This window comes from Ovis aries, chromosome 20 (genome assembly GCF_016772045.2).
Source record: "Ovis aries strain OAR_USU_Benz2616 breed Rambouillet chromosome 20, ARS-UI_Ramb_v3.0, whole genome shotgun sequence".
Lineage (NCBI taxonomy): Eukaryota > Metazoa > Chordata > Mammalia > Artiodactyla > Bovidae > Ovis > Ovis aries.
In genome coordinates this window covers 26,081,825-26,093,700 of record NC_056073.1, presented here as the reverse complement: position 1 = coordinate 26,093,700, position 11,876 = coordinate 26,081,825, and the positions used below count along the sequence as shown (strand labels likewise).

General features: G+C 35.9%; 1 protein-coding gene across 1 annotated transcript in view; it reads right to left on the bottom strand.

Annotated features, from left to right (window-relative positions):
• Positions 1-2,407: 2,407 nt before the first annotated feature.
• The window catches only part of TSBP1 (testis expressed basic protein 1), a 62,530-nt gene continuing 53,061 nt past the window's right edge, over positions 2,408-11,876 (bottom strand). The window contains exons 30-33 of the mRNA XM_027958552.3: positions 10,080-10,100; positions 9,273-9,287; positions 3,715-4,373; positions 2,408-3,669 (exon numbers count right to left, since the gene is read on the bottom strand). Of these exons, the coding sequence (XP_027814353.2) occupies positions 2,659-3,669; positions 3,715-4,373; positions 9,273-9,287; positions 10,080-10,100 (1,706 nt within the window). The 3' untranslated portion in view covers positions 2,408-2,658. The remainder of the gene's footprint in view (positions 3,670-3,714; positions 4,374-9,272; positions 9,288-10,079; positions 10,101-11,876) is intronic.

The window sequence follows — 11,876 nt, the reverse complement described above, 5'->3', positions numbered from 1 at the left end:
CTTTGAAATATAAACTCATATTTGGAAGAAACCATAAAGATAATCTATTCCAACCACTTAGCTGATTCTTTAGAATCTCCTCTGCAGCATTTCCACTGATTGATCATGCACTCCTCTTTGTTTTAAAAACTTAGGTAATTGTTTTACAATATTGTGTTGGCTTCTTCCATACGACAATGTGAATCAACCATAAGTATACATTAAACTCTTGCTTAGACTCTTTTAGGTATCCTGATTTTCCTTATTGCTTATATAAAAATCCATTACTTTGAATCTTCCATTCATTGGTCTTATTTCCTTGGGGTTATACAAAATATTCTAATCCATGATGAACCTTCAAATATTTGAAAATAATTCTCATTTTCTCCCTGTGTGTCCTTCTCCTACCACCCCAGGTGAGACTGTAGAACATTCTGCTTACTTGAAATTATTTGAATTCCCTTATCATCATGGGCTTCCCAGAAGACACTAGTGGTAAAGAACCTGCCTGTCAATGCAGGAGATATTAAGAGATGCGGGTTCAATCCATGGGTCAGGAAGATCCCCTGGAAGAAGACATGGCAACCCACTCCAGAATTCTTGCCTGGAGAATCCTATGGACAGAGGAGCCTGGCAGGTTATAGTCCATAGGATCACAAAGAGTCAGCCATGACTGAAGTGACTTAGCACACACACATACCATCATAGTCTTTCTCTTCTGCAGGCACTCTACTTGATCCACACCCCATGACAGAACTGAATGTAATATTCAGAGTATGGGTTAACTAGCACAGAATAGTAGTAGCATGAAAATACAGTTCCTAAAATCTATACTTTTAATCAGACTAAAACTGACTTTATTGTAAGGTATATCCTGTAGCTACATAATTTGTCTCTATATTCTGCCCACTTACATTCCTTCTCTTGGCTATCTCATTTTGTAAAGTGCTTTTTACAAGTTTATCAGTCATCTTCAAAACAGCAACTTCAGTGGTCTATTTCTGTTTTTATTCTCCTTGGAGTCTCAGCTATCCTTCAATTATAGTTTCTTTTTGAAATTCTCATCTTCCTTAATTATCATAACGTTCATTATATAGATCCTCCTTTCTGTCTTCCCATACCTTAGTTTTCTTCTTCAACATAGTACAACAAGGTTAGTTCTTAGACGTGTGCTTTTGCTAGCTCTGTACGTTCTCCTTTGAGGAGGTCATTTACTCTTAAGGCTTCAACTGTGATCTCTATTGGACTGGCTGCAGACCCTCAAGTGACAAGTGTTATGGTTTGTCCCCTTAAACTCAATATATCTGTTATTCCCTTTTTGCTCCACAAATTAACTCCTTGTTTGTTATTGTCTACCACTGTGTTTCAGTAGTCATGGAGTCATCAATTATTTTGCTTTTTGCTTTTCCTTACTCATAGTCAGTCATTATGAAGTAGTGATTCTTTTTGAGAAAATGTGTCATAGCTATCTCTTCTATTTATTCTCTACCATTTACTACTCCAAGTGCCCCTTAACTAGTTTTACTACCTATGATGTTTCTCCTCTTCAGTCTATTTTGAATATTGTTCTTTAAATGCAACCTTATTTACTTCTGAGCCACCAAGGAAGATCTGGGTTCGATCCGTGGGTCAGGAAGATCCCCTGGAGAAGAGAATAGCAACCCACTCCAGTATTCTTGCCTGGAGAATCCCATGGACAGAAGTGCTTTGTGGCCTACAGTCCATGGGGTTGCAAAGAGTCAGACACAACTGAGCGACTAACTTTCTAACATGACTAACATTTTATTTGCTTCACTCTCCTTCTCAAACACTCAAGAGGCTTCCAGTTACCTAATGAATAAAGTATAAATTCTGGGTTTATTTTTAAAATCCCTTTAGAATCTTCTTTTAACCCTCTTTTTCAAAATTATACCACCAAATGCTTATGAGCTTGCTCCAACAATAAAATTTCCTACTTCTCCTGGAACATAACATGGCAGTCTTTAATCCCTTTGGGTTTCTTCTACTTGTTCTACTTCATTCAGCATCTCATCTCTCTTTTGAGATACATCATATACTACTTCTTTCTTCCTCATGAGGGTATCCCTTCATCTTCTCATCCAAAGAGGTTGCTAACTTGTATTATATTGTCCACATAAGCTTCATTTTGATGCTTAGATTTTACTTAAAAAAAAAAAACTGTCACACATATACATACTATGTCATTGTATATGCTACAAGCTACTTGATTTGTAGGGACTCATATTTTTCTGTACACCCCTTATTGCTAGAACAGTGCCTTGGAAACAGATCCACCGGGAAGAATTACTGGTTGGTTGATTGGTCAGGCTATCACAAAGATAAAATATTTGTCAAAGGAAATTATTTTAATTTTTAAAATAGAAATGTTTTATTTCAGAAAGTATCCAGTCTTTATTGACTGAGTAAATCTAAGTATCAATTTATAACAGAGGTAGAAGCTAAGGTTTGTGAATGAAGAGGTCTAAAACTCTTGAAACTTCCGAATAGCAGAAACTCTGCAGGTGTATAATTTAAAGGCAATCTACTATGATACAGTTAAGTAATGGCTAGGATATGACTTGTATTTGGAGGACAGAAGTCATAATAATCAGTTGTCTTATGGGCCTTTTATTTACCACTGCTTTTCCTTTTTGTTGTACTTTACAAGCAAAGGAAGCTTTACTTGGTTTTGCGCCTTTGTGAAGTTTCCACTTTTTTATCCTTGATTGTCAAGTTATTCTTTCCTTGAACTTTGTTCTTTTCTCCATGAACATTCTTGTTTTTGGCATCATTTTCTTCTTTATCTTTCCCTGTATCTCCCTTTTCATTGTCCTGCTTTTCTTTGTCTTCTGAACTCTCCTTTTCTTGGGCCGTTTGTCCATTTGATATTCTGGTCTCAGTCTTCTTCACTTGGGACCCCTGACCTATTGGTATTCTAGTCTCATTCTTCTTCACTTGGGACCCCTGTCCTTTTAGTATTCTTTTCTCACTCTTCTTTACTTGGGACCCCTGCCCTGTTGGTATTCTGGTCTCATTCTTCTTTACTTGGGACCCCTGTCCTATTGGTATTTTAACTTGGGACCCCTGTCCTACTGGTATTCTAGTCTCACTCTTCTTTACTTGGGACCCCTGACCAATTGGTATTCTAGTTTCACTCTTCTTCAGTTGGGACCCCTGTCCTTTTAGTATTCTGGTCTCACTCTTCTTTACTTGGGACCCCTGCCCTATTGGTATTCTGGTCTCACTCTTCTTTACTTTGGGCCCCTGTCCTTTTGGCATCTTGGCTTCACTTTCCTCTGTTTGGGTGTCTTGTCCTTGTGGTATTTCAGCTTTACTTTTCTCTACTTGGGCTTCCTGTCCTTGTGGTACTTTGGCCTCACTCTTTTCCACTTGGACATCCTGTCCTTTTGGTATCTTGGCTTCACTTTCCTCTGTTTGGGTGTCCTGTCCTTGTGGTATTTCAGCTTTACTTTTCTCTACTTGGGCTTCCTGTCCTTGTGGTACTTTGGCCTCACTCTTTTCTACTTGGGTGTCCTGTCCTTTTGGTATTTTGGATTCACTTTTCTCTACTTGGACTTCCTGTCCTTGTGATACTTTGGTCTCACTCTTTTCCACTTGGACATCCTGTCCTTTTGGTATTTTGGCTTCACTTTTCTCTGCTTGGGTGTCCTGTCCTTGTGGTACCTTGACCTCACTCTTTTCTACTTGGGCATCCTGTTCTTTTGGTATCTTGGCTTCACTTTCCTCTGCTTGGGTGTCCTGTCCTTGTGGTATTTCAGCTTTACTTTTCTCTACTTGGGCTTCCTGCCCTTGTGGTACTTTGGCCTCACTCTTTTCCACTTGGACATCCTGTTCTTTTGGTATCTTGGCTTCACTTTTCTTTATTTGGGCTTCCTGTCCTTGTAGTATTTTGACTTCACTCTCCTCTTGTTGGGCTTCCTGTCCTTTTGGTATTTTGACTTCACTTTTCTTTCCTCGGGCTTCCTGTCCTTGTGCTGTTTCGGCCTCATTCTTCTCTACTTGGGCTTCCTGTCCTTGCGGTACTTCAGCCTCACTCTCCTCTACCTGGGCTGCTGCTTCTCTTGGCATTTTCATGTCTCTTACTTTTTCTTGGGATTCTCGTCTTTTCATTATCTCAGCATTACTGTCTTTTACTTTGACTTCCATTTCTATCTTACCTTTCTGCAACTCGACATCTTGGAAATTGCTTAATTCTCTTTTGTGCTCTGCTATCATGACTTCATCAGAATCTATAAATGAGATTTTTTTCTGTAGTTCTTCCTTGTTTTCTTCTTGGTTACTCTGAAACTTTGTAGTGCTTCCACTTTTTAGAATCTGGGCTTTGGAATCTGATTTTTTTATAAGTTCTCCATCCATGTAACCTGGAAATATAACTGAGCACACAACAAAAGTGCATGATTCAGATATCAAGTATTTTTGTTTTATTCCTACATAAAATTGACAAATGGAGATAACTTGTGGAGATAACCTGAGATTTTCCTCAAAATATAAAATGGTGAAACTCTACACATAAAATTATATAAATATTGATAACTTTTCAGACTTCTTTCAATAAATCAAAAGATTAATGGAAGAAAAGGTAAAATGTTTTCAAAATGAACTGGCCTTTGTTCAATATATTGTGTCTAATAAATAATATTTGATAGCTAATGGAGGATGTATTCCAAAAAGAAATAGAATTTAACTCTAGAAAAATTATAGAAAGCAATGATTGTTTCTTAAAATAGAAAGAAGAAATTCAAAATATGCTTTCCCTATTGAATAAAACCATATCTTATTAATGTGCAAAAGTAATGCTAGTGCTAGCTGATAATTATTTAGTGCTTACCATATACCAGGCAGTAATGTTCTGAGCACTTTGTATGTATTAACTCATTTAATCCTCACAGAAACCATATAGGGTAGATACTATTACTATCCCTATTTTACAGATTAATAAACTAAGGTACAGAATGTTTAAATGAGTGTGAATATGGTGATGAAGTTAGAAGATGGTGGAGCTGGGATTTGAACCTGAGTAGTCAGACTTCAAAGGTCTGTTTTAACTGATACCCTAGACACCTGCTAATGCATTATACAAAAATTTCAAGTCCTTTTTTTCATATACAGGTAAATCAACTCTTTGAGTCTCAATTTCTGTGTGTTCTATAAACTTGAATTTGTTAGTGTTTGCCTTTTTTTTTTGATGATTTGATTCCTGGATTAAGAAAAAACAGTATCTGTAGTACCAAGGAAACTTGTGTGGGTTCTTGCCATGAAGCAGAGGGATGCCTTGCCTTGAGCAAATCCAATATTTAATATTTAATGGCATAGAAAGAATACTGAATTTAAGACTTAAAAACATCCCTGTTAGCTGGGTTTATCTGAGTAAATCAGTTAAAACCCAAAGACTTACTTTTTTCATATTTAGTCTTTTCTGCCCACTTTGTTCAGCTGTTTAAGGATTCTAGACAGTGTTTAAGGAGCATGGCCTTTAGAGACAGACTGGTTTAAATCCAACTCCATACTTGACTAGCTGGGTGATCTTGGGGAAACTTTCTAAGCTGTAAAATGAGAATAGGTACTTCACAGAAGTGTAAGTAGCTACTTCACAGAAGTATAAGGAGGATTAAATATCAATACTATCTAAGTTAAGCAGTCAGTTCAGTGCATGAAACACAGTATGTAGTGAATAAATGTTAACTATTATTACTGCCACGTGAGACAGACACATGTCTGTCTCTGCTTCTGATCTATCAAAACTCTCTCTGATCTGTCAAGACATTCTTAGTTGCAACCAAATAATTTAAAGAAATGGTTAATTGCATTACAGAAAGATTTAGTGCTTAAAATTTAACTTCAGTTTTTAATATAGGAAGCTCTTTGGTACATTTAGGGTTTGATGTTTGAAAAATTAATATATACGTAACTGAATTCTACTAGTTATAAAGTGAGATACTTGAATTAGGTAAGAAGGTAACTCTGAATCAAACTGGATATTGTAATTCAGTGTTTTCTGTTTGGTATTTTAAGACTTTGACACCAAGATAAATATAACATTAAGAACCCTGCAGTAATGCTTTTTGAGCCCTTCTGTATATTTTCTTCCCTAATACTGCTCAGCAAGATATTAATATGGATATTTTATTCTAGAAAAACCCATTTCCAACTTTCTAATGAAAATCAGTGGTAATATATCTTAAGCATTTCTGTATTGAGAAAATCCAGAATATTTTGATTTTGACAGCACTACCAGTGGACACTTTGTTTGGGGGTGTGGTAAAGAGCGTGCTTTTCTACTGAACCTCCCAATCTAAAATACCTCTTAGTTACTTCTAACAGTATCTTCATACCCTTGGTTATTTTAATATCTTTGCTGTATATTTTCTGCTTTAAAGTTAATTATCAGAAATAGATTTTCTAGGATTTATTTTTCAGAAAACTAGTTATCCCATAAAGTGAAATTTACCCCTATTTCAACTTTGAATTGCAGAAGTAAGCCACAGATCATTCTTTCATCAAATTTTAAGTTCGTCTGTCCCTTCCCCTAAATTTCTAGATAATACATAAATCTTTTCTTTCCCTTGAACCACATAATCTCTGTATTATAAAAATTTGTAAGCTCTGGTTGAAAGTCCATTTATTGCAGGCAAAAGCCTATACAAAAAAAATTATAGTATAATCAAAAGACTTAATTAAAATTTTAGTGATCATTGTATTCAGGCTGATTAAAAACTTTGAATTGGATTAATTTTTACTAACGCTAAGTGATATCGTGAAACAACTGTCACATTAATAATTCTAATTCTATGATAGTTAAATAAGGTAGAAGATAGATCGTGGGCTTTGTTGGATATTAATCTTATTAGGTTTTTAATTTAGTGATCGTTAGAGCACAATCAGATATAGACTCTAAAAGATCTTTAAGTATTGGAGAGATGAATCATAGTTCTCAGACTTTGGGTTAAGTTTTGAAAGATCATATACTTATTAGTTGAAAGTGGAGGTGAGAAAATAACCTCAGCTTGAGAGGATGATGAAGTTTGATGGGCTGATCTGTTTTAAATCTTTCTTTGAACTATGAATTAAATCTTAACTTCTTTGCACTGAAAATATCAACTGGGAAGAATATGTTTGAAATATTGTCAATAAGAACATATCTTTCACCAGGAAATAGTTTAAAAGATTAAGCTGGCAATTAAGAAATATTCATTAAAAATGAATCCCCCTGCAATCCCTTCCTATAGCCCACTTTCTTTTTGTTAAGAAAACATACACAGTATTATCACCTTCCCCATGTGGGGAGGGCATTTGAGAGCTACAGACACCTCAGGACTAGTCTGACTGTATGTTCTTTGTTCTGTGAATCAAAAGAAAATAATTGTCCCTTTCAATTTTGCCTGCTTCCTGCACCCACAAACCCACCCTCCTTTTAAGTGTGAACTGAGAAAGAACAGTAAGCCTTAACTATGATTAAATATAGACATATTTTATGTTTACCAGTGGTTAGAACAGTTTGAGAGACTTGAAATGTATCTCATGACATTTAAATATTGTTTCTTATGGTGACATTTTCCACAGTTTTAAGTTATTGTTCTGTTTTGTTTTATAAGATTTCATTGAAGATTGAGCTCTTAGTTAAATAATGCTGATATAGACAAATCTGAATTTAGAAAAGTTAAAAGCTTAATCGATTTAAATGAGATGTCTTCCATTTTAAAAAGGATTCTTTACACATTTAATTATATAGCTTTTCTAGTAGGTATATGTTTGTATTTAAAAATATCTGATTTGTAGATAAGGTTTCAGGTCTAACTACAAAAAAGGCATTGGTGGTTCAGTATAGGAGGCAATGTGTTGATGTGGAAAACGTGTGTACTTCAGAGACAAGAAATCCTGGTTTTAGATCCTGATATTGCTGTTTACAAATTCTTTTAACTTGGGCATGTCTGAACCGTTTTCCTGATCCGTAAAGTGGGGGATAATAATTGTTGCCAGGCAGGGCTATAGTAGAAATAGGACATACTGTTTTTGAAAATGCCTAGCACACGCATGCATGCATGCTAAGTCACTTCAGTCATGTCCGACTCTGTGCAACCCTGTATGGACTATATGGACTATATGGACTGCAGCCCGTCAGGTTCCCTTGTCCATGGGATTCTCCAGGCAAGAATACTGGAGTGGGTTTCCATTTCCTACTCTAGTGCCTAGCACAGTGCACAGTATATAAGAGGTGTTCAATACCTACTATATCTCTCAAAGGTAAAGTTATTTAGAAGGCAACAGGAAGTCCATAAAATTTTGTTTTTAAGTAGTTTTCTTTTTCTTATTAATGTGATTCAGTTGAACTTCACTTATAACTAAATAGAGTTCTAAATTACCAGCAAAGAGCTAACAGAATTCAGAAATCAGTCTTTCATTGTATTTTCCTGGGAGTCAGTAAGGAGATTCTTTTTCAGAGCCTAGAAGATGGCCAGATACTATAGCACCCTTTTTAAAATCTTAAAGTTTTTTTCTACTTTCTTAGTCCATTATTTTTTATTTGAAATAAGAGTTAGAGGGCAGAGAAAATAGACTGTCTTGGCTTTAGGAACAAAGTATAAAAAATACTAAAGTATTGTTTCAAAAATTGGTGTCATATATCTATGACATATGTTGGAGAAGACTCTTGAGAGTTCCTTGGACTGCAAGGAGATCAAACCAGTCAGTCCTAAAGGAAATCAATCCTGAATATTCATTGGAAGGACTGATGCTTAAGCTGAAGCTTCAATACTTTGGCCACCTGATGCGAAGAGCTGACTCATTAGTAAAGACCCTAATGCTGGGAAAGATTGAAGACATCAGGAGAAGGGGACGACAGAGGATGAGATAGTTGGATGGCATCACTGACTCAATGGACATGAGTTTGAGCAAGCTCCAGGCATTGGTGATGGACTGGAAAGCCTGGCATGCTGTAGTCCATGGGGTCGCAAATAGTTAGACATGACTGAGCAACTGAACTGTACTGATATATGACATAAAGCAAAAATTGTCTCCAGTGTGTTTTCCAGTGCTATTGATGAATAACAATACCTACAACTTAGTAATCTATCACACCCTTTTGTGTAAACTTGATCTCCTCTACAGCAACCTCTCCAAAAACAGTTGCTGAAAGTGTTGGAAAATTCTGGAGAATAGGGACATTTAAAATGACCTTGGAAACACAAGACTATTTGGGGAGTAAAAACAATCAGGTCAGACAATAACTATAAATAATGTAAAATATCAAAGTTGTGAATAGATAATGAACTTACCCATAGGAGATAGTGCTAAAAATGAAATACAAAAGGAAGTCAGTTGGACTTTTATACTCAAGAAGAACCCAGTTCTCAATGATACCCTTTGTTGGTTGTTGTTCAGTCCTAAGTCATGTCCGACTCTTTGTGACCCCATGGACGTTAGCATGCCAGGCTTCCCTGTCCTTCACTATCTTTGTTGGTGAATCCAGAAATAGGACTTCCAGGGAGTATAAAGCCCTCTATTTCATACTCAGGAATCCTGGTGGCCAAAACTCCATATGCTACTCCATAGAGAAGTAACATGCAAACATTAGAAAGCCATTTAATGGATTTGAATCTGTGGGTAAGTAATATTCTACCAAAATTCAAACAGTTTCCCACCTTTCATTATTCTCTTACAAGTCAGATTTTTACCCACTCTGCTTCAGTTTGAAAAATATGTATCATTAGTCAGTTATCAAAATCACCATCTTTTTCTGACATCTATCATTATGTCAATCCTAGAGCTTTTTTTTTTTAGTAAAAATTATCTATTGCCAGATTTCAGCATGAAGAAAACAGACTCTTTTGTGACAGACTAGCTGGGAATATACACTGCCAATAATGTTTGGTAGTAAATAATCAGGACCAACTACAAGACCATTATATTTGGTGACAAAGAAAAAATAGAGAAAAGGAAATAAAAATAAGAGAAAATCACTTATTTAAGAAATACTGATTACTCTAAGGTAGAAGCACTTGGAATACAAAAATATCTGGTAACAAAAACTCAAAGTATCTAGACACAGAAATGGATAAGGCAAGGAAATGATCCAAACTTACTGACTTTTCCAGAACTGTCCACTGAAAGAGACAAAGATAAACACAGCAGTAGGTATTGGGTTTCTCTTCTTCAACCCTCAATCCTCTGCACTGGTTACAATCTGTGTCATGAACAATTAAGTTCTACTAATTTGAATATGGAAAACCTTCCTTTCCCTTCCCCCTTCTTTTGGTCTGTTGTGATTAGCTACTTTATTTAAAGATGTTTTAATGAATATATATAATTGACATACAACATTATACAGATTTGAAATATACATGTTAATTTGATATATTTTATATATTATAATATGACAATCTTTGCAGGATCATTAGCAACTCTATCACATTACATAATGATCCTTTCTTTTTAGTGGTTGGAATTCTTATGTTGTAGTCTCTTAGCAAGTTTGACAGTTATAGTTCTGTTGTCTATATTCACTATACTGTGTATCAGATCTCCAGATCTTATTTACTACTTGTTGCAAGTTTGTATCTTTAAGCATCTCTCCTATACCTGCACCCCCAATGCCCTGGTAACCACCATTTTACTTCTGTTTTTTACTAGTTTGACTTTTTTAGATTCCACATATAGAGTACATGTAGTACTTTACTTCCTCTGTCTCTCACTTATCCACTTAGCATAATATACTCATGGTCCATCCATATTGTTGCAAATGGTGATATGTGCTTTCTCATGACTGTGAATAATATTTCAGTGTATACATACAGTCATCCCTCAGTATCTATGGGAGATATTTTATTCTCTGCACCCCCTGCTCAAATCCATGGAGCTCAAGTTTCTTATTATAAAATGGTGTCATATTTGCATAAAACCTATGAACATTCTCCTGTATACTTAAATCATTTCTAGATTTATTATAGTACCTAACACTGTGTTGGGGCTTCCCTGGTGGCTCAGAGGTTAAAGCGTCTGCCTACAATGCGGGAGACCTGGGTTTGATCCCTGGGTTGGGAAGATCCCCTGGAGAAGGAAATGGCAATCCACTCCAGTATTCTTGCCTGGAGAATCCCATGGATGGAGAAGCCTAGTAGTTTACTGTCCACGGGGTCGCAAAGAGTCGGACACGACTGAGCGACTTCACCTACCTAACACAGTGTAAATGCTGTGTAAGTAGTTGTTTGCATGTGGCTAATTCAAGTTTTGCTTTTTGGAAGTTTCTGGCATTTTTATTCCCAAATGCTTTCTATACATGGTTGGTTGAGTACATAGATGCTGCATCCCTGAATACAGAGGAATGATTGTATGCCACATCTTCTTTATTCACTCATCCATTGATGGGCACTTGGGTTGTTTCCATATCTTGGCTATTGTGAATATGATGCAGTAAACATGGGAATACATATATCTCATTGATATCCTGTCTCATTTCCTTTGGGTATATAGCAGAAGAGGTATTGCTGGATAATTTGGTAGATCCACTTTTAATTTCTTGAGAAATCTCTTTATTGTTTTCCATAGTGATTGAACTAATTTACATTCCTATCAACAGTGCACAAGGTTTCTCTTTTCTCTGCATCCTTGTTACACTTGTTATCTCACACTCTAGGGTATAGCCATTCTACCTGGTGTGAGGTGAAACGCCATTTGCTGAAGAGACTATCTTTTTCCCATTGGATGTGCTTGGCTTCCTTGTTGCATATGAGTTGACTGTGTATGCGAAGGTTTAATTCTGAGCTATTTGGTTACATTGATTTATTTTTATGCCACTACCATACTGTTTTAATTACTATAGTTTTGTAATATAGTTTGAGATCAGGAAATGTGACATATCTACTTTTGTTTTTTTCCCATCA